The sequence below is a fragment of the Mytilus edulis genome, chromosome 10 (genome assembly GCF_963676685.1).
Source record: "Mytilus edulis chromosome 10, xbMytEdul2.2, whole genome shotgun sequence".
NCBI lineage: Eukaryota > Metazoa > Mollusca > Bivalvia > Mytilida > Mytilidae > Mytilus > Mytilus edulis.
The window spans coordinates 33,122,821-33,147,722 of record NC_092353.1 but is presented as its reverse complement, the minus strand read 5'-3'; the positions used below and the strand labels follow the sequence as shown (position 1 = coordinate 33,147,722).

Genomic DNA, 24,902 nt, shown 5'->3' with positions numbered 1-24,902 from the left:
AGTATTAGATACAAGTCCCTTCATAGACTCGTTCCTTAATAGAGAGGCAAAAGATACCAGAGGGACATTCAAACTCATAGATCAAAAATAAACTGACAAAGCCATAGTTAAGATACGACTCTTTTTATATTTGATTTAAATATCAGGTAATAAATATAACAGTGATTTGACTGTTTATGTTTTTACTCCACCAATGGCAGTTCATTCAAATTCAGACCCAATTTCAATTTGTTTCATCAATTTAAATCAAACTGTCAGATATTTTTTTACGTAACTGCTGTAGAAGAGACACAGTCCTTAGTCATGGAAAGCCACTAATTCTAAGTGGTTCTTTTACTGTTCTCATCTAGGAAAGTATTGTTAGCATATTATAAAAGTCAATTTGTAAATTATGATTTATAAAACATGTAATAAGAAGTAGTTAAGGTTTGACTGTTCACCTCATGGCCAAAATGGTGAAATCATCAATAGTTCAATTCAGTTTTTTTTAAATAATTAGTTGAACAATCAAAAATTGCATTGACTATATTTATATAAGTGCTTGGTGTGAAAGGAACAAGATAAAGACAGGGAACCGCACATTTCTAAGACCACCTATTAAAAACTTAAGGCGTGCAAACTTGCGTGATCACAGAGTGACTACCAGTAATGATATAAAATTATCGAAAACGATTAATTTTATTTATTTTTGATCTGATAATTGAGATAAAAACAAAGTTTTGTATCAAGCAAACATTTCAAAATAAATGCATTAATTTAAATTTATTATCAATTTCTTACTGTTGTACTTTTTTACAGTTCAAGGATTAAAATATCTATAACATGTTTTTGGCATCTTTTATCTATAATTTCATTGTAACTGGTATCAATTTTATTGATGTTATTTTTCTGGGTCTAAGCTACCCTAGTGTATGATATGTCCTTAGAATAAGTGCTATCACACTTACTAATGTGTTATGCTGCAATACAAAATCTAAGAATTTAACTCATTGCATTTTAACAAGTTGTAATGACTGTGTATGTTAAATAAACATACAAGTTGCAGACTATCATTAACTGAGATCATTAATAGCCTTTATAGGATAGAAGAAATACTAATTTAAGCTACTAAAACTGTTTTATTAGTGTTTGTTCATAAGTTAACTGGACAAAATATGTTTAAAAAAAAAAAAAAATAGTGTCATATCACAGATGAATCTACTTTCATAGCAGCTGAATTCTGAAATTACCCACCAAAAATTAATAATAAATGCATCTGTCTTTATACTGGCCTAGAAATAGTAATAATGTGTGATTTTGTACTTTTAACAGAATAAATACTGATTTTAATCACATCTTTCCATGCTCAAACAATATGGATTTATTGGTTTCTTGGAATGAAAATTACTTCTAAATTTGTAAAACACAATAAGTGCTTAGTTAATGATTTGTGCAAATTGGAAGAACAACTTGACAGAACAACTAAATCTTAATCATTTTGTCATCGGCTTTTTGACTTGAAAGACAAATTAATACTCATATCTCAAAATCTTTCATTTACACGAACTACTCATGCTTAAAGTGTGTTTAATCCATTTAGAGAAAAAAATGCTGGAATAAATATTATAAATTAAGCGCGGCTTAGTTATTTAGCCTCTTAGGACAAAATTTTAATTAAATCTGAAAGAAATTTCCTTCAAGCCATTGTCATTTCCATAATTTATTTAATGAACTTCAACTTATCATGGCAAATCAAATATAAGCATAAACTTTTGACCTCCCTGAAACATTTGCTGAGAGGGAAAGTAAAACACAAACTTTTTCCTATTAATACTATTTTAATACAGTGTCTAATCTCTCCAAACTTGCAATCTGTCTTATGGCTAATATCAAGTTTGAATTTTGTAACATTATTTAGCAAAATATTTATGCTCACTTATAGTTCTCATTGGAACGAGCTGTATTTAATAGGCTTTATATAAATAAAATGAAGGACTCACTGAATAAGGTGTTGTATGCAGTACCGTTATGCTTTTGATATTGAATGAGCTAGCTAGGGTACTGTGCATTCTGTTTGATGCAGTACTGTTGTGCAAGAGACAATCATCTGAAGTATGCTATAAAGAACCTCTTTTCTGGAAATGTCTTTTAAAACCTATAACAGTATCATTGTTACCATTGGCAGCTTATTCAGTGAGCTTTAATGGCCTGAATAAGATCATCCAAATCTCTACTTGGAATAAACAAGAAAAAATGTCCAATGGAGACCACACTGGCTCATTTCCATGTTTTAATTTAGAATTTATTTTTAGACTTCACATCATAATGATCATGTGATTAGTACAGAAAGACAGAGAAAAAAATGCCTCTTACTAGCATAGGTAGGACATAAAAAAGAAACTGTTTTTGTGTCACTTCTTTAAAACAACCCTTGCAACTTTGAGTGGAAAATCCACATTCCAAAACACTAAAAATAATCACTTTCATACAAACACAGTTCAATTCTCTTACATTACAAAGTGGATTTTCCCAAGGTTTTACTGCATTCTCAATATAATTTCTGATGCATATATAAGTGCAGTAGTTATGTAAAGTTAGAAGTGACTGTAAGTGTAATGATGAGACACTGCACATTTTATGATACCAAAAAATCATCAAGATAATTAGACAATGGTATGTGTTACTAAGTGCATTACACTAAAAAAAGACAAGTCTGCATGTATTTGTAGACACAAGTCAATATAAAGTAGCAATTATTACCAGTAGAACAGTCTAATATCTAACATTAACAAATTGTAAGATATCGTGCAGGTTCTCTAAAAAAAATTCCCCTGGTTGTCCTAGAAGAAAATCTGCTGGTCCTCTATATTATTAGAAAATCTGCTTGTCCTCACTATTATTTATATTGCAAAAAAAACATGAAATCAATGTAATTCCTCTACAAAATTTTGATGGTGAAACCTTTGGTCAACCCCCACTTTTTGAGGACTCTGGATATGAAGTAAAATAACAAGCTTACATATTTAAATATTCCTAAGGATAATCTTTATGTTTTAAAAGTAAGCTTTAAATTGTAACATCTAGCAAGTTTCTGAGCTGACAGGTTTAGCTGAGACGTATCAAATGTCTGCAAAAGGTAGGTTCTACGTCAACAGGATGAAGAGCAGTAAATTTGGAATGCCACGACACTCACTGGAAAACGGGGTATTTTGGATAGGAGCAGACATTTTGTCGTATAGCAGGTCATTACTGTAGACACCTTAGAGTTGAATTGCAAGTGTTCTTTAAGGTGCAGAGAATGGCACTCATCTTACAGTCACAGGAAAACAAAATATATACTTCCTGTACAAACCATATACATTTGTAGCATATTATACTCTTAATTAACAAACCATATCAAGTTAATTAATCAAAGGCATATTCAAGTAATAAAAGTACCATCTTTCAATCCTCCTTAACTGAAATCTCCATCAAACAGCTATTAAATTAAAGATGATATTGCTACAATGCAATTTGCCATCACAAACTAATGTTTTTTGTACTGGATGCCCAGGGTGAGATCACTGACCACCTCCACACACTGGTATCCTGTCTATTAATCATATGATTCACTTGTCAAAATTTAAAAAAAAAAGACCTTTGTACTCCAAGTGCACAAGATCACTCAGTTTAAAATTTAGTGCAGTTTAAATGGAAATCTTGGAAAAATTTTCAACATTATGTGATCATGTAAATATGCATCCCAATGTACAAAATTTTTTATAATAAAATTGAGTGAGCGAAAAATTTAAGAGAATCACACAAACGACCTTACTTTGCCACTTAAAAACTGCAACATTGATTGAAAAAAAACTTTTTTGAAGTCAATCATGCCATGTTTTTACTAAACGTTTAGGAAAACACTGCTAATTTATCATTTTTCTTGAATTCAATTGTCATTAATAGGTTGAAAAGATGTCAAATGGAGCAAAATACACATTTGATCTGTAACTACTTATTCCACTTCTCCACTACATGAACTAAACTGTAAATTCAGAAATTATAGCAATGTTGGCGAAAAATGCAACAGGGTTATAATCGAAATAATATAAACCTACAATTTGATTTTTTTTTATATGAATTAAACAGGATATTTCTCAATATCGCAATCAAATTAAAATTGCATTTTTGTCTAAAATGACAAAATTGCAATACATAATAATAAAATAAAATGCACAAAATGATTTGTGAATTAACAGTATATCAAATTGTTTTAGGGAAATAAATATGTTTTAAAGGTTATCTGTACCATTTTGTCTGTTCAACCTAAATAATTGTTTGTTTCAGAGAGCAGCTGTCATATTATATGTATAGATATAAAACTTACACCCTTAGGACAGCATTTGCCCAAAATGGTTTTTAAATGGCTTTTATGGTTTCAGAAGAAAAGTCAAATTGTAAAACTCACAAAACAGAGGCTAACAGTTGAAGAGCAAACATCAAATACACTGGCCCTAAAGGGTAGGTGAGGCTTTTAAATAGACAAAACATTTGCCCTTTTGTTTTCTACCTCTAGTCAATTTGAATCATACAAAGTTACAAACCTGTTAAAACTAAAGCTTGTGTTGTGTTATCAACGCCAGCAGTAAAAGTTAATCCTTGATGTGTTGTGTTCAGAAAAGGTATAAGGTCCAAAACATCCCTTGAATGCAGTTCCAAAGTGGCACCTGAAAGTGGAAAAGTCATATTTATTATGATCATAAATTACAGTAAAAACAGAATAAAGAGTAGACAAGACAAAATACAATGAAATATATAATTGAGAAAACTATACATCAACAAATATTTCATTCTGTTTTTTTAGCTTAGCTTAAAGTGAACAAAATTTAATGATTCAAAGAAAATGAATACCAATACATTTTTGTATGAGTATAATTTGTTCATCAAGGGACAGAAATTACAGGATTCATAATATTTGAAGCAAGGACGTAATGTTTGAAGAACTCTGCCTATCGCTTTATTTCATTATAATTTTCTTTTCAAATATTGTGGATTCATTTATTTTTGTGGGCACCAATTTTCGTGGATTGAGGAAAACTTTCATGTTCGTTGATATTTAATTATGTGGTTTGCCAAAGTCTGCACATATAGGGAATGTGCAATTGGTTGAAAATTTAGTTTCATGGTTCAACTAATATTACTCTCAAAATCCAGGAAAATTGGTATCCAACCAAAATGATGAATCACAGTAGGCTCCAAGTGGTATCACCCCCAAAAAAAGTGCAATCATAATATGATATTTTAATCACCCATTTGTAGGGTAAATAAATGAATGAACACATCTTTTTGTTACAAAAGTTAATTCTTTACTAAGACAGTTTCTATTACATATGATAGTGTAATAGTACTCTGAGATATAAAGAAAGGTTATCAGTAACCAGTGGTAGATGTCAATGGCTGCTGGGTCAATGATGAATGTTATGTTAGGTTCTATTCATCATTTTATCAATCATTTCTTTAATTTCTGATGGATTAAAAGATAATATAAGATAACTTAATTGGGACAATCATCATATTGAGTGATAACAATTATTACAACTGACTTGTGCCATATAGTGGTTGTTTTTTCTGTATAGACAAATTGAAATTCCATAGCTTGGACTTGGAACTCAATAAACATTTTGATTCCATTTCCTTTCTCTTTCAGCTTAAAGATAAAGCTTGTATGTATGACTTTGTTCTTGACACAAATTTGAACAGATCTGCATCTATGTCAACATTTGTAATTGTTCTCTAGGAACAGAATAATTAACATTTAATTAAGCGTTTCAACTCCCTCAGACAAAGTTCAGGGGTGGATCCAGCCATTTTTATAAGGGGATTTTCCCCATCCAGGATAAAGAGGGGTTCCAACTATATGTCCCTATTCAACTGCATTGATTGTCCCAAAAAGAGAGGGGTTCCAACCCCCATAACACCCACAGCCACTGAAGTTTACCTCAAACACATTTTGATATTCTTTTTAGGTACCTTTTGCAGAATTCTCAAAGTGGTGGGTAACAGATTTTTAGCAAATTTGCTTTAATGGACCACCATATGGAAAAAAGATTTCAAGAAGTAGTTCTACATCCTTGGATTTCAGAATTGACTTGATAAAGGTAAATCTAAAAAGTGCTTCATAAGCATTATTCAATAGAGGAAATAACTTGTTAAATTGACATGTGTAATTCAGTGTAAATACATGCATTCATATATATACAAAACAGTACCTAACCAGTTATAAACCCATCTAAATGGACTTGTAAGTCACATCTTATCAAATTATATGATTGTATCTCTTTAAAATGTCAAGAAGTTAATGAGATGAAAAATGAGATTCAGAAAAAGTATAGTACTAGTTGTATTTAAAGTAATTGACAATGTTAAATATATCATGTACTAGAATACAATGTAACCTCCAGACAGAAATATTATACATACAACAAAATTGATTTTTAACATAGATGTCAAGTATTTATTATGACCTTTCTGTAACAGATGGTTACAGGTATTCTTGCTGATTTATTATGAATGAAAATTCAAATATAAACGAAGGAATTCAAATATATACTTTTACAGTATAGGAAGGAGACTGTTCAGGAAAAAGACATTTATGCAGAAAGTATACCAGAAAGGGTGGTTTGAGAAAAGACCATTGCTACATATATCTGTCAATGACAGAAGCAGATTCAGGCGAGGACTTGACGAGTGACCTGGCATGTGTATGTATGGAGAGAGTGCCATACTTTTGGCACTTAAGTTAAGTTCCCTTTCAACAACTCAACTGGTTCATAAGTGGCCTGTTGCAAGGCTCAATTTCTCTTCCTATCAAACATACCCTCATTTTCCTGTGGCTGTTCAATTTCCCCAACTTTCATCCTAGATGGCCTTTATTTACTGAACCTACATATTATATTTATATTATTATTTTCCACTGGGAGTTAAGCAACAAACAATCACTCAATCAATAAACCCAGAGAGAAAGACTGTCTTCACATTGATGCTGACTGTTAATTAAGCCTGACTGTTGCCTAAAAAGTATAAATGTACTAACAACCACAATTTTTGTCTACATTGGGTATATAACAACACTTCCTGGTACACACATTTTATAAAATATAAGCCAAAAGTATCCCATTACTTCAATTCTCATCACTTTTAACCTTGGATTCAACATCAGAAATCAGACAACCATTATACCAATAGCTACAGACATAATCACTTTTTCTATGAATGTAAGTAAAACATCAAAGGGAATGCTACCATTGAGTATGTCTGTAGTCTATCTTGTGTTATGACTTTTCCAAATGTCAGGTAAAATGTGTTAATGTGATACCCATACCTACATCAGCCTTATAATAAAGTCCCTGTCAGTCGTAATCAATAATTGATTAATGACTGTTTGTCGTCATGGAAAATCTAAATTTTTTATGCTGTTTCACTTCTGTTTTTACTAAGCAATGTTGGTTTTTGTAATTATGTGTACTCTATAAGTACAAAGAAAAAAGTATAAATGACTGCCACCCAATGGTATACTGATAGCAGATTTATAAATAGCATCTTCTTGGTGGTTTTTTAGTTTTCTGTCACCTTCGTTTCATGAAGTGATAGAGAACTAAAATAAATTAAAAATACTTTGACCTTGACCTTAAATAAAATAAAGAAATGTTGTAAAATTAAAAAAAAAATAGCTACAGAATCTCAAACCAACAAAAATGGATTAAGGCTGAGCATCAATATGATACAGGCCCCCCTCGCATTTGAAGGAAAATTGAAGGTTTGAATAAGACTTAATTCCTATTTGTAATTATAGTTTCCATAGCAACCAAGTCCAAGGGGAAACCATCAGATTTTCATGGTCAAATATATATAAGGGAGCGCTACCATTTGATTTTTATGGGGGGGGGCTAGGATGAAAAAATTTAGTTTATCCTGACATTTTTTTACCTAAATTGTCGTCCTGACTTTTTTTTTTTTGAAAGTGTCACATCCTGCCTTTTTTTTACTCAAAACTCCTGTCCTGCCTATTTTTTTCAAATTTCATCGTAGCCGCCTCCCCCCACCCCATAAAAATCAATTGGTAGCTCCCTAAGTAATGGAGATTCAACAAATCATCAGTATTTGTATCACTCTATCACTCTGCCACAAGAATGTGCAAGCGTTGACTTCTATTGTGCTTAGCCTTATCCGAAGCATACTGTGACCTTGACCTTAGACCTTGATATGTTTTTACATCAGAGGCCCCTTTTCAATTCGCGCAAAGATCAAAGAGATGCATATATAATTAGTTTTGGAATGATAACCGACATTATAGACCCGCGGACCTATATAGTGCAGAATAAAATTCCGTATCACTTCTTTTAAATTCATGTTTTCAATGGATACTCATTTTTTTTTAATTTTTCTTAATGCAAAATTTATAATATGAAAATGTTTTGTCGTTAGAAATATTTGTATTTTAATCAAACGATCTTCAATATAAAAAAAAATGTTGTTGCGGATGAATACCACGAGTGCGCAAGAGGGCAAGAGCGAGCGTGTAGAAAATCGAGAGGAAATCAATTCACACATTTATACACAGAAAGGTAATTATATTTCAATTATTTGATTTGGAGTAACCTTTTTAAACCGTTTGTAGCATATATTTGTCTATAATATTAACGTAGCAAAACCAGGAAAATTTAATCTGTCATAATATTAAAATAAATCAGGTCACGTCCCCCGCAGCCATTTTGAAAATACCAGCAGATTGGGTAGGAGTAACAAGAACCTGCAAGGCCTTTAAAGATAAGGTTACTATTTGTGTATTTTTTATAACAACAATTTGTTTTTATAAAGATCTCAACAATTTTTTGAGTTAAATTTCTTTTCTTCGTATATAACAAGTAGATTGATCACTTGGACACACACACGGAACTATTTTCTGTTTTTTAAGATACTGTTTCGGAATTTTGCTCCTTCTCCGACTTAGTTTGTTGCATTAGTATATGTGAATATGTCGGATGTCCCCTTGACTGGAAAATACGCGGAATTTGTAATGACTTTGACTATGTCTATGTAAGTAATTCTAATATATAATTATTGGTTGAATTTATTGTTTATATAATATTCAGAGAAGACTTTTTCTTTCATCTATAGAGTTGGACTCTTTTTGAGTGTATAAAGACTCTTGCTCGTGAAATCAAGAGTCTTACTTTACACTGAAATGTCAGAATTTGGGTTAATCACATTTACTGAATTACTATAGATATATTGGGAGAAACCTTACAGTTTTGGAGATATAAATATAGATTAACTGTCCTGTTTTTTAAGTCTTCCTTAGCTTGTAGTATTGTATTATTTTGACCATACATGACATGTATCGGCAAAATTATATGATAATTTGATGACATACTTCTACAGCATTATTTAATTTAAATGTGTAACCATATCCATGTAAAATTTTAGTAACTTATATTAGACATTTGTTCACACATACAAATGTACATGCATATGTGCATATGAGAACTTGAATTGAGCAAATATGATTAGTTATATCTATGAGAAATACAATCAGTTAACTTTATCTATGAGCACCCATGAGATCTTAAATTGAGCAAATATGATCAGTTATATGTTGAGTAAAATTTGAGCTAGATCTACTCAATTGAGTTAGATATATATCAATATTGAGACTAATCTTAATGGTTATTTGAGCACACATGAGCCTATTTATACTATTGAGAGCAATATTGGGATACTGCATGAGCAAACTAAGCAAATCTTTATTGAGACAAACCTATGAGCGCTATATTTTTTAATTTGTTCTTGACAATTTTTTGTTTATTTTAAAAAAAAATATAGGGACAACAGAGTTGGTGTATGTGGGTTCGATTCCCACCCTAGGCATTCATTTATATTGGCTGGTGCAAAGCGGGCAGTTTAGCTTAGTGGCCCCACACTGACTCTGTTGTTCATATATGTTACTTAAAAAAATTCGGCGGCATCGTTCAGGTCTTGCCATCTTTATTTTTCTATTCGAAAATCAGACACAACAAAACCATTGAATAATTGTGAAAATTATACCACAGATAACTATGGTAAAACTTTAATTGTTTTTGGCATAATTAAACTTGGCTGCCATCCAAGATCTAAAAAGTTTTTATATTGATGAATTATATATATCAGATTTGGATTCTTTTGGTTACAAAACATTTTGGATGGTACATGTAGGTAGTGGCCAAATCTTTATTCCTAAAGGCTTAAAGCTTTCAGGTCTGAAAATTGCCCAAAATCATCACATTTTGACAAATTTGGAACATAAAATGTACTTTTATGAAAAGAACTGATTTATTGAGTGTTAAGACTTTTGAAATAAACCCAAATTACGAACCAAATTGAGAACTTTTTGGAGTTTTATAGTATAGGCTATTTTGGGCAATAAGTGAAACTTGTCCTTTGAATCAGTGGTTTCACAATAACCATTACATACTAAGTATCTGTTAGAAGATAGCTCTTTCACAGTACATTGTTAAACTTAAAGATAAATATATACCGACAATGACCAATATTAATGATGGAATGAGATTATACATGTATATATACTGTTTTATATTGTTACATGTACATACATAAATGAAAATTAAAACCAAACTGTTGTCATTATTCATAAAAAAGAAAAGGGAGGTATGATTGGTATAAATCAGACACCAGCTCTAGACAAAATGATGAAAAAGAAATAAAGCTTATAACCATACAACATTTTTACAATCAGAAAAAAACTGTACATAAATCAGTTAGAAATAGCCATGAAATGTCAAATGTTAAACAATATATATACAAGAAAACTAATGGCCACATCAATGTACAATCGGGAAATCAAGATATACACCAAAAAATTACAAGGCCTGTTTTACAGGTTTCTTACAAAGGACCGACACATTCATATGGTAGTTGTGTTCTATATGTATAGTGCAAAATGTTCTCATTGCTAAACCAGTGGTATCCAAAGTATTAAATCCAGAACAAAGTAAAAAAAACCTAACAGTTGAAAAACTATCCAAATGTTGTGATATTCAATTAACAAAAATACCATCATTAGCAAATGGCTATCTACATATAATACATTGTAATATTTACAATGAACCATTTAATAATTAAAAACCATATGTTTAAATAAAAAAAAAAAAATGATATGAAAATCATAATTAACTGACAATAATTAATGAATAACTCTTTAACATGATGTATCAGTTATTTTATTTTCAACTGAATTATTTAAGATTTTCATTTAAATTTGAAAAATATTCCTTTTGTAAAGCAGCCATTTTTTTTTGGTTAACAATAATATTCACCTGTGCAACATTTGAGCAACTGCTCATATGAGCAATCTAATAAAATGCACATGTGAAACAAAAGCTCATATGTGCAGTTGCACGTGAGGTTTTTAACATGCAAATTAGGTTAGTTTCATATGTGCAATTTTTTTGCTCACAAAATGCTCACCTAATTTGCATGTTAAAAAACTCGTGTGCAATCATGTTAGTTTCTAACGTGAGCATCTTATGTGCAACATGTTAGCACTTTTTGGTAAGGGTAAAATGTCAGTTCCTATGGCTTTATAATATATAAATATGAATTTAAAGCAAAGGTCAAAATCTAGAACGTGCAAATTACCTATGACCTTGACCTCAATTTCAAGGTCATAAACCAAGGATCTCAAATCAAAAGACCCTAGGTCTTTATTATGTATGGTTAATGAGTTATATGACTTTACGCATAATTCTAAATATAAGATGGGCAAAAACTCCTATTTATTGTTTACGCACCCTTTCAACAAAAATTATAAGTAACGGCATGTCGCAACTAACAATTTAGTGAAAATAAGATGTAGATATGTTATAAGGTTTTGAAAATAAGTAAAAATAAGCCAAAATAAAAAATTTAGAATATGACCTTGACCTTGACCTAATTTTCATTTTTTTTGGACCAAGGATCTCAAATTTAAAGACCCTAGGTCTCTATCACTTATGGTTTACCAGTTAGAAATGCAAATCACTTATATCAAATACATAAGGGGGAATAACTCTCATATAGAGTATCAGGATAGCTTCGGTTAAAACTAAACTCTGAATCCTGAAGATGTAACGAGCAATTTGGTAAAATAAATTTGTTGTAATCTTTACGGTTGCGAAGGAGTAGTGGCCACAAGAAAAACAGTGTTTGGGGAGATAACTCTTACTGCGCGGTTGTCAGTTTTAAAGCGTATAAACTATACGATATCATATTCCAAATATCTAAGCGACATCTTTTGAAACAACAAAATTACGCAAGAAAAAAAATTAGGCGGAAGAAAAAAAAAATAATAATCAGAACAAAATCAATAGGTCTTTCAACGGAAAGGTGGAAAGACCTTATTAGAAAACAGAACCTACAATGTACATGTATAGCTGCTAATTTAAAAAAAAATATAATGGATAAATGATTGACTGTGTTACAATAAAACCAAGATACAAATGTAACTCAGTGAAGCTATTTATGAACATTTAAAGAGTTTGTGTTGACTGCAACAAAAATCTAGAATAAGGGATAGTAATCTTACTGTGTTAACATCCATTTAATTAGCAATTGATCCAAAAGCTAAATGTTTCAGAAAAAAGACCTGGATACTACATGTACAAACATTGTTAATTAATGCCATTTGTAGAGCAGGATCTGCTTACCCATCCGGAGCACCTGAGATCACCTGTTTTGGTGGGGTTCGTGTTGCTCAGTCTTTAGTTTTCTATGTTGTTTTTAGTGTACTTTTATTTGTATGCATGTCTTTTTCAGTTTTAGTCATGGAATTGTAAGTTTATTTTCCATTTATGAGTTTGCTGTTCATCTGGTATCTTTAGCCCCAAAGTTTCCCCTGGGTCAATTATTTTTTCGCCACCTCTTTCGCCAAAACAATATATTTTTCCCCACTTTATTTTTTAATTAGCCACAATATTACAATTTATCTGTTTTGATATGATTGTCTTGAACCTCTTTTTCATAGTTCAGTGAGTGACTATATAGCTACTCGAAGAATTGTTTGCTATGTTGATTCTCTATTATAAATTATACACTAACGATTTTTGTATGTGTGCATATATATGGTCATAATGCCAATCTAACAGTTCTCATTTGACCAAGTAATCATTGATAATTCACAAAGTTAAGTTTCCTAGTTCAAGTCAGTATCTCAGATATGATAGCATATTATATTTAATATTTGTACTATATTGTATGGTGAACATATCTGTCTGGTAGGTATAATATAAACACCTGTCATTTATCAATAATTCAACACAACTTGAGGTCCTCTGATGTTCAGTACTTCAGTACTTTGATTTATTGTTGTCAGGCAGTCCTGACATGGGGTTGTGTACAGACTGACAAATTTGTTTGTTAACCACTTTAATGACTACCATCTCTCATATTGTGAACATCTATCTCACAATCTGCTCTGGAATGTTCAGGACACTTGTCTACTATTATGCTATATATATCGGTGCGATGGTGATGTAGCAAAAATCAAATATCGTCTGTCAAAATACCCACAGGACGTTGAATGATATCTAATGCCAATAGGTTCTCCCAACTAAGGAAAACCACAACGAGTCTTGCATGACAACGGAGTCATCATTCCTCGTCGGCTAAATGAAATCATTAAAAAGTGTCCCACTGTTTGCGTTTTATTTTATGTTGCATCATGACATTTAACATAAATATTCCTCAATCTTAAATTTAACAGTTTGCTAGAATTTGCATGTGAAATGAAACTGTACTGACATCAAGGATTTTAGCCAAATCAGACTATATTAGGACTATTAGGCTGGCAATTGTAGGACTATTAGGCTGGCAATTGTAACTCAATTTTAAGCAAAGATTCTGAGTAGAGTTTATGGACTGAACTTTTTTTATATTTAATTATATAGGATTTTTTTACGAGACAAATGTCTGTGACTAAAAAGTAGCAGTATATTCTTTACCCGGTATGACCTTGGATTTTTATAGATTCCAATTAATGATACCTCAAAAACTTACAAATTAGTGCATTTTATCTTTCCCTTATAAATCTATATAAAATTGTATATAATTAACATCGATTTCCTATTAACACCACTGAGATGTATGATTAAATGTAATAGGATATCCTGCATTGATCATTGTTTCCCCTGATACAAGGTCAAATGGTTGCAAGACCCTTTCCTAAATCATTGGAATTTTTATCAATTTGCATCAATCATAATATATTGGTGTACATTAGAATAGATACGGTGACCCAACTTCGGACTAACGGCCTCGTCGATATACCTAATACATAAACTTTTCATTGAATTGTTGGGTTATCTTTTTACCATGGTGGAATAGTTGTATTTCGCTCGTACTTGCCTGTCAACTACGTCAAAAGGCTAAAAATCAGGAACTTTCAATGCCAATAGATTTCGCGTTTCTTAAATTTAGAACCGTAAACAACTTTTGTTACAATTTCTGGTGCCGAAAGAAAAAACCAAACTCGGGAACGCTTCTGATGATATGCAAGTTAGTTAAAATTTACATTGTATATCTATCACATCAAAAAACGCTAATACATTTATGTCCCACCCACGCATCTTACATAACATAAGCTGATAAAGATATTCCTGGAGAATCTTTCCAGTGAAAATCATTCATTTACATACAGTATACTATCATTACCGACAAAACATCCATTAAACTTAATTTCGTTGAATTAAACAAACTTTAAATGCAGTTAAGCAGAAATATCCTCCCAGAGATCAATGCTATTCGTTTTTTGGATTGACTCATCACGTGACCGAGATTATCTCGTCTGCTGAGAAACTCGGTACATTGAGTATTGTCTACTGCTGCTGCATATATAAACAGGTGGTTTTCTTGCTGAAGGAATCGTTAATTCAATGTAAAAAGTTAATAACCTTTTGTGTTATGCAACTTTAAATCTTTGTTTATTGTTGTTTTTACCGAATGAATTCGTTAGCACCTGTATGTACATATTCCTGAATGAAATTAAAATGGACTTTTAAGCAGAGCAAAATCATTTTGCATCGCACCCATTTCCTTCGTCGTAAGGATGTCTTATTCTCATGATTTCAACTTTTACTTTCTATTCTGTTACCCCCTACCAAATCTGACTTTAATCGAAGTGTGATTTAATTCACACGCCCTTGAGAATTCGGTAGTTGCAAGCGATATTGCATGATATTTGTTTGTTTGTATCTGAGTTTTTCAGTGCTGTCTTTATACTGACTTATGTTATTGGTTGGTTTGTAATGGCACTTGTAGACTATTATATCCGTTTGCATGCAGGAAAACCAACAACCCTAGTCAATTTAGATATAAAACGTCCCAAGTGTGAGATTCGAATAACCTTAGTGTTTCTCTAAGCTATGTGCTTTAAAATGGAAAATTTTATTCACATCATCGAGATTAAAATAATATGCATTAATTGCACACACACATACAAACTAGTCTTACTTATAGTCATATGTATTCATGTATGTGTACCAAGCAAGGAACATGTCGGTCCTTAAAGTTGTCATGGTTAGTTAATCTTTGGTGACATTTTCTTTAGACTTAGAGCAGATTAGAGCTTACTCGATTCTGCTATTTATACCCATGCACAAAATTTGCACATTTAGTGATTTTTCTGTACTTCTAACAAGTGGCCATATTGTCTGAAGCAGTAATTGCTTACAAAACACATGCTGGAATGCTGTATACATAAGAATTATATAAACGCCTTTTTGTTTTGATGATCTTTGGTACTGGTATACTTCATATATCCTTGAATTCATATACAAGCTTGACCATTGATAGAGGGAAAATTCATGAAGTTGACCTTTTATATCTATATATTATATTTTATGTTGATTGTCACTCTGGTCAAGATTTTTAAATGTAGTGACTGAGACCGACTAGTAAAACTCAAGAGTTAGGTATGTATATGCATTATTGCAATAATTGTGCAGAGCAAAGGGTTTTTAGAAAATAAGAGCACACAGAGGGACTGCTAATATAAAGTACCTCCAAATCTTAAAACAGTGTTTTATTCTCACAAGAATATAATTTGAAAACAAACCAAATGATAGAGCAATTTTGTTGGAAATAAAACATCTGTAGGTTCCAAACGGGGATCTGTAACACGGAAAGGCACCCTTCAACTTGGGTACTAAGAGTGAGCAAATGTCATTTCACAATAAATACATAAGCAGTGCCGCTTTATGTCGATATGCTCGCAGTCCTGTCATCCTTCTAAGATTATATTCAAATTGAGGGCTACATTGAACAAGTGTTTAAAATTGAGAATGAAAATGGAAAATGTGTCAGAGACAAAAGAGCAGAAAACAGCACAAGGCCACCAATGGGTCTTCGACACAGCGAGAAATTCCCGAACAAATAGGCGTGAGTTACCTACACTTGGCACAAAATAACGATTACGGCTACTTTTTGGCTTTTATTGTATCCTTTATTTCAATCATAATTTATAAATGGAAAGTTTGGAAAGTATATATATATATAAGGATGATCTGTGTTTCGATGTCTAAATATGAACTCTGTACCGGTGTGTTATATTTAACAAACGTAAAGATAATAGAGTCTAACCAGAACAATTTTCTTTTTAGAATCAATTAATTCGAACAATTGGAAGGAAAGCAACACTAATTTGAAAATAAGACACCCAAAGTGAAACACATTAATAAATCTTATGTTAATTGTTTGCCATTTAGAAAGCTGCTGATTATATGTTGTTTTGCAGAATGTCTACATAAGTTGGAAAGTTCTCAATTTGTTTTGTGCTAGTCTAGCTCATTGCAAATAAACGATAGATTTCAGTGAATGCAAGAGTGTGTCATTTGATAGATGTGTCTTTTAAAGAGAACAGTCACAGTTAAATTTCAAACTATAGTCATAACATATATAATTGATATCTCAAGATTGTAATCGATCAGATCGTCGCAGATATTGCATATTGCACATTATAAATTTTACAGCACAGACTATAGAATGGAAGTGCGGAATGTGTCAAAGAGACAAAAAAAAAACGATCAAAGAGCAGGCAGAAATCAGACAAAGGCCACCAATGGGTCTTCCATGCAGCAAGAAAATCAAACACTTGATGACAGACTTAAATTGTCCCCTAAACCATATACTAGTTCATCAAAATAACGTCATACTAAATCTCTGATATTGATGTAAAGTTGATTATGTTTTATCCGATCGGTTCAACAACAAAAAATAGTAAAACTTTTCATGACTTGAAAAAATAACAAAAGTAGTATTAAAATTAGATTTATTTCAAACAACAATTTTTATCTCAAGAAAAAATCCATCTTAAACCACTTTCGATGTTTGATTCGAGACATACAAATAAACCACAAAACTAACAAAGGCTGGAGGTTCCCAACTCGGAACATGCAGGTGCAAAAAGGTGGCAGGGTTAAACAAATTCCGGATTGAATGAGACACTAATTTGCAGTTTCGTGGTTACTCAGTGATGTGCTCGAATAACGCTGGTATATGAATCGAAACTGTGAGTTGTTGGTGTTTTATTTTGGGACGTATATTTGGACTAAGTGTGTGATCCAACACTGCTGGCAACAATGCACATTACTGCAAGATAATCGTCTGCTCCCAGCATGCAACATTCTATTTCAGGCCGAGGATAAAGCTCTTTGAGCTGTAGTAAGTGCATTTAGATCAGCATTATTACGCGAAGATTTTTTTAGGAATAGCAATTCTTTTTTGTTGATTCACAAAAAATAACATAAATCAAAGGCTATGAAGATAATATAATGTCTATTTTCAAAACTTTAAAATGGCTGAGGTGTTAAAGAAATACTGACACCCAAGCTTAAGGTATGTGTCTGTTTGAATATATAAATACGAAGCCACGTCTGGTTGGAATGGGACGTTTATTACTATAACGGATACCCGGTTGATCGGTTTGGTATGTTACAGAGGCCGCATAACAACTATTCATTTACTTGGTGGTCCCTAGGTATCCTATAGCCATTTAAAGTTTCATGCTCAATTCAGCATAGATGTACATTTAGCCTGGTATTATTTGCGACATCTTATGTAGTCTGGAAAAACTAACACGGAGACAGCCTAGTCACCGAAGCGTTAAAATGAGGCCACGATCATATGACATTCTAAAGCTTCAAATGAACAACACTAATATTGTCGACCTGACACACAGTGGTTGTGAACACGTACAGGTATATTACCTTTCACGATCCTACCGTCTAATTGCAAAGAAACAAGGAGCAAGTAGACAGATTTGTAAAAGCTAATTACTTGTTTATGAATCCATAATATTATTTCATATGTATAATATTGTTTAATGTTGATTTATCTGAATAAATATTGTTCAAAGAAAATTGTCAGGCAACCAACCGTCTATTCCATAGCTCACATGACCTACTTGTGTCAGGTACATATACAATACAGATATACATAATTGTATTAGTTTAATTAAAACTCATCCGTGACCTGGATTATTTTTCTATAGAAAAGTTCCGACTTTTCTGGACAGCTGTTCCACATTTCTTGCAAATCTGTCGCATTTGTGAATTAGAATAAAGGAACATAAAAAAACGTCGTTCAAGTCAGCAAACCATGAATATCATATAAATATCGAGGTTTTATATCAAGGCTTTTAGTTATTACTGAGAGAATATGATTTAACGGTGCTGGTAATCTATTGGAAATATTCGTTATTATAGAGAAATATTGTTTGTTTGTATAGTTAGTATGTAAATAAATAACACTTTTTATCTCCGGCCAATAGATTCAGATAACATATCTTGTTCGAGCAATGTAACACCTTTTCACTGAAAAATCAATTAACTTGTGAAATGAGTATTTATTTATTTATTTACATTCTTGTTTTTACATATTACTGATATATTTATTTTTTTGCTTCTGCTGAATCGCAGATTTTAAAATAAAGCAAAGGTTATTACTTGATAGGCTTGATATTCCATACAAAAACAATACTGCTAACGGTTAATGTTCATTACCCTCTCTATTTTCTTAACGAGACAGGAGACACCAAAAGTCACCGAAAATTGGAACGTTTCTGGTGCGTAATAAAAAATACGAAAGAAATATCTCTCTAACAGAAGAATGACTAACGAATTGCAAAATCTTGCGAAAACAGTATACGTGTATTTGCCAATTTCGACTTCACCCTTTTGAAATTTCATGTTCTCAATGAAAGGCGACTTTTCTTGAGGCACAGACATTCTCCAGGCATGATTACTTTTGCCGGAGTAACCGTTTTTTTCTAACCATACGGGTATAGAAAACTTATTTCTTTGTATGATGCTATAGTTTATGCTAATGTAAATTATGTCACGATGAACTGAATATTTGTTTTAGAGGCTGGTTTGACACTGTAGTATAGTAGATTTCCCAACCGTTTTAAAGAACAATGATGTACGTGTAACGTTATTGATGTTTATTTTACGTCGATGCATTTCTGTTTTAATATAACACTTATGATACATAGTTTAAGTCAGATAGGCTTAATGCTATGAATTGACTAGACTCTTTTAAGACAACAGGATATTTTTTCTTTAAGGTCATGTTGGAATTTATTACTCATATGAGACCAAACCCAGAAAATATTATAAACAAAAGTAATCGTCTGCAATCTTATCATAAATAAGCAAAAATTGACTAACTATTGACACGACCGGTGATAAGATGAAATTATAAGACGTTTTGACAACAATAAAGATAACATGTAGGTAATCAAATAGTTTATCAATTGATCATATGAATAAATGTACCCACTTAAAACTATATTTGTCTGTTAATTGGACTTGGACGAAATGTTTGATTGCTGTCGGAGACAGTCGTGTTCAAAGAAGATTTTATTGGCTCTCTTTAGAAAATATGCCCTTCAATAATATTTAAACAAAGTCCCCTTTAAGACAATGTTAAGTTCTGTAAACTCAACGACATGATAATATACACATTCCAATGCCCTAACCTATATTTATCTCGACCTGAATTTGGTAGAACCGTTTTAGGGTTTGGTAGTGGCTGGCCTACCGTGAGTTGCATACAGTAAGAGAGATCGTGGGCTTATAACCAATATTCATAATTGGAAACTGGTTCGGCCGTTAAGCATGCATCTTCCTATATCTATGTTTAGGAAGGGTCGACCCTGAGTCCGCTCGGTACATATATGTTCGGTCTACCATTGTACCTTTATTCTTAAACATGTACGTTTGGTTATTCGACTGACCAATCGTGAGATGAAAAACAGTAATATTAGCCATTTTTCTTTGTCTTTGAGATGACGATTCTTTTAAACAAAATTAGAACTTTCAAAATCTGGATATTTGATAAAAGGGTCTGGGTGTGATTCGTATTGCCAGCGAACCGGACAAATATGCATCTATTTGTTACATTTCCCATTTAGGTTAACGTAAAAATATGTATCACTGTAATACAAAATAGTTTCTCATAAAATCAACATTACGTAATTTACATGTAAACAACAAAGTACTTATTGAAACCTACATGTATGACACACTAATTAAAAGATGAGATGCATCATAATCGTCGCATAATTCAAAGAATTATGATCCACTTGTTTTCAATGCGCTGACTTAATCATTGGTTGCGAATTCCATATATTTACATGTAAGCAAATACATGTACACGTAATTAAGCATGTTATTCTTCAAAGAAGTTGGATATTGAATTTTATATACTTCGGCGATCATAACATGCATGTCTTTTCACAGTTCGATAAGAACATTTCACTAGCATATTAAAGTATTTCTGAAACCTGAAAATTCCTCAGTGTTTCACTGTTATGTATTGACGCGACTGTGAATTCAGTGCACGTGGACATTCATTTTTGTTATCAGAATAAGGGCTATGTATAGACCAGAGAAAAAAATATCGGTTTTACATCAACGACATATAAACCAAATTATGAGACGTCTAGAGAGATCAACATGTGGTCTTCAACAAACGAGAAGTGCATATACAATAGGCTTAGGTCGCTCCAAATCTAGAACTATAATATAGATCCTACCAAAGAACTACCAGTTATGACAAATTTCCTACAGTTGACAAAACAATTTGGATATAGCAAGAAAACCCTGGCACTGACTAATATAGATGCCTGACTCTGGACCGACACTATAGTTGCGAAGACGAGGTTACACTTGCTTTTTAGGTGATAACCACGATTGGTCAGTCGAATAACAAAACGTTCATATGTTCTATCCATTACTTTGAAGAGGCACTTCGTTGTCTGTAATTGCTAACTTGATTTGTTTCATTTCGACTCGATGTTTAATTATATTATTTTAGTTTCGCCACATAGAAATAGCGTAGCATACAGTTTTGAATTAAAGCTGAAGAAAAGATCACATTTGCCAATTTCATTCTTGCGGCGTATACTTTCAAGTGGGGTTGCAAAAGAATAATGTAGGATTTGCGAGCTACACGTTTTTCTGGAATAGCCTCCAGATAGATCTTTGAACCAAAGCAGAAAAATCATCTGTAAGCATCAAAACAAAAATGGTCCTTAATATAACAACCGATGCACAAGCCCCATTAAAAACCGTTGAGATACAGACTAAATATTGTACCAATATGTACCTTTTAAATCATCCGAATACTAAAGCACTGACTAATTTTCTTACGACGACTTGCAGTTCATCGTCAGCTGTAAAGACTTCTAGTGATAGTAATACTAACCTGGGACTATTATATCAGTACTAACGAATGTTAACGATTTTATTGCGTACGGTATGTGTTTTATTTCTGGAATAACGTTCAACAGGTACGGTCGCCGGGATCAAAAGTTGAAAAAAATATACAAAGTGCGTGAACACCTGAACCAAATATATACAGTATATATAATATAAGGTCAAGTTTGACTTTGCCCGAGGTACTTTTAATCATAGTTTCAAATTATATTATTCCAATCATGACAATGCGGTATACAATGTTATTAGTGCTGATATGGCTGCTAGGCTGATTGTATCTTCGGGGACAGTCTACCAGACTTATCAAAAATAATAAAAATTTAGACAGCAAAAAATAAATATTTTAAAAAGTAACATTTTTATAGTAAATTTAAGTAAAATTTTTCAATGCCTTTCTAAAAAAGACCAACAAGGTGGGAATGGGATACACTGATGGGATGAGGAGAGGCAATTGTATCTCCGTCCCCTCAGTTCCCCCGTGTATGTCTGGCATGGATTTGTGTTTTTACCTGATAGTCCTTTCTATAAAATATAAATATTTTCAAAATGAATTTTGAGGTTATTAAATGAAGACAATTACTTACCATACAATAATATAACTACTATGACAAAACGCTGTAAAGAGCAAGTAACTGGTCCCATTCCTGTCTCAATGGCCAAAGTTTGTACGGTCCCTTCACAGAGTACACCATGCTTTACCCGTCAATTCACATCTACCCGTCAACAATATGTCAAAGTGGGTGTATGTATCTAAGATAACCCTCAGATAGAGGTCGCTCATTACATTTGTCCACTGAAATTTAAAAAAAAATAAAAATTCTGTTTAGATTGTCAGGAATTTAAATATCTACTCTGAATAATCCATAATTAGTATAATTTCGCTTAAAAATCCAGTCAACGAATAAATAACACTTTGAAATTTCAACAATGAAATTCATCACTAGTTTTTCATCTCCAAATATCGAATATGTTTTAAATCTTGAAGTACAACTGTAATACTACTGCGACACATGTGTATGAAATATTAATCTCAGATATAAACTTTCACGTTTATGATTGAGACACGCCATAAAAATTTCCAGGTGACACTTCAAAGAGACAGGTAGCCAAACTGCAAACACGAGTTCTTTGATAACTGTTATACTTCACAGGCGATACCGGTAATCATTATTTTTCTTTGGTCGAACAGAGGCTGCGCGTTTACTTTCGTATATCTTACTATTCAATAAGTGCAAAGAAAAAATATCGATATTTCTGCATTATTCTCGTTTCTATCGTAACGAATTTGAAATAATCTTGTTAAGTAGTAAATTTCAAAAGATACTATTTAATTGATGAAAATTGCCTGAAATCATCTTGTTACGAATAGCGATTAATTAATTATCATTCCTAACAACTGTCGAGCTACGAGATCATTACTGCTACTCCAAAAATAATCTGATGAAATTCCCAAAACATTTCGTTAGCTTTATAACTGTCGCAATAAAGAAATTTAATCCACGTGGCTCTATGGGGGACAAGATAACTTGTACTAATTTACTAATGTTCCATATCGTAATTTTATAATATATGTATGTAGTAAGAAGACAAATCAATTGACGAAAGAGGAAATGATAAATACTAGTTAAAGTTGTACTTAAGTACAGTATTATATCAAATAACAAAGTTTATGTAGTAGTAGTTTTATCCTTATTGATATTATCATCAGACCGTGGATGGAAGCAGATGTTTTAATTTCACCTTTATGACGGCAATTTTTATAAATTGATATAAAAAATAGAAATCTGGATTTCAGATAAATCTAAATCTAAATTATTATAAAAACTTTAAAAAAAAAATCAATTATGAAGGGTCCACGTACCTTGCGATGGAATTTGTACTAACTGTCGAGTACCATTCAATAAAATAGCGATAACATTGTAATATGTAATAATAAGAATAAGAAATATCTATTTGATTACCGTTCCTGTATGGTTAAATAAATATACATCTTCTACATTTACAAGATTCTTACAAGTGCTCGCTTTGATTGTTTTATTATGAATCAAATATTATTTAAAACTATAAACGAAAAAGATGAATCTCCTTACCTTACATATAAACTATTTATCTGTGTTTAGACTTGTTACCTACATGGATGTTTATCTTTTCTCTCTGTAGGTACCATTTCATCAGAACTATTAATAATATACAGATTGCATTTTTGTAGTGAAATTTGATATTTGTTAATGGAAAACACCGTTTCTCACAGAATATTCAACAGTTGTGCAATGATTATATATAGTGTAGAAACATTCAATGTTTCAGCGATGAGGTGCGGTACTAATTTGTCAAAATTGACTATCAATTAGTCGAACGCATCCAATAAGTGCAGTTTGACACACCATTAGTTGTATTGTATTTGAATTGATAACAAGTAAAAACCACAGATAACAGGAGATGCGTTAAATTATCTTATCTAGCCCAATCTATGTCCGCGGGTTCACGAATATTTTCCTTTAAACAATCCATGGTACTTAAGACAAAACCCTTAAATTATATAACACCCAATGTCTAGTAGGCTAAGTGTACACTGATAAATGTTATCTCTTTTTATTAACACTTAATTTACAGCTCAATGCTAATTAAATCATGAGGTTAATTTATAAATTTCTCTACCATGACAATTTTGATAAAATTCCATCATAAAAGCCAGGGAAGGATCGAGGATTTTTTTAAAAGGTATGTAAATGCCTGAAATAATATAATGCCGAGCGAAGCGAGGCTACAATTATTTGAACGATGATATTGGGGAGCGCCTCTGAAATTTCTTTGAACTTCGATACGGACCGAGACACTTTAAATTACTCGAAAGACCGATACAACGATCGAGTTAATATCAATAACACAATTATTACTTGTAGAGAAAATATGCAGTCGTTTGTTTATGTGTTACATACTTGTTTTTCGCTCATTTTTTGTACATAAATTCGACCGTTAGTTTTCTCGTTAGTATTGTTTTACATTGTCATTTCGGGGACTTATATAGCTAATATGTGATATAGGCATTTCTCATTGTTGAAGGCCGTACGGTGATCTATAGTTGTTATGATTTCTGTGTCCTTTTGTCTTTTGTGGAGAATTGTCTCATTGGCAATC

General features: G+C 32.0%; 1 protein-coding gene across 2 annotated transcripts in view; it reads right to left on the bottom strand.

Annotated features, from left to right (window-relative positions):
* Window positions 1-24,003, bottom strand: part of LOC139490955 (protein kinase C-binding protein NELL1-like) — a 109,905-nt gene extending 85,902 nt beyond the window's left edge. The window contains exons 1-3 of one of the 2 annotated variants that reach the window (XM_071278112.1): window positions 23,855-24,003; window positions 22,349-22,557; window positions 4,563-4,685 (exon numbers count right to left, since the gene is read on the bottom strand). In XM_071278112.1, the coding sequence (XP_071134213.1) occupies window positions 4,563-4,685; window positions 22,349-22,406 (181 nt within the window). In that variant the 5' untranslated portion in view covers window positions 22,407-22,557; window positions 23,855-24,003. Of the gene's footprint in view, window positions 1-4,562; window positions 4,686-13,427; window positions 13,585-22,348; window positions 22,558-23,854 lie in introns of those variants that run through there. The other variant, XM_071278113.1, reaches the window with a different exon arrangement.
* Between the last annotated feature and the right edge of the window lie 899 nt (window positions 24,004-24,902).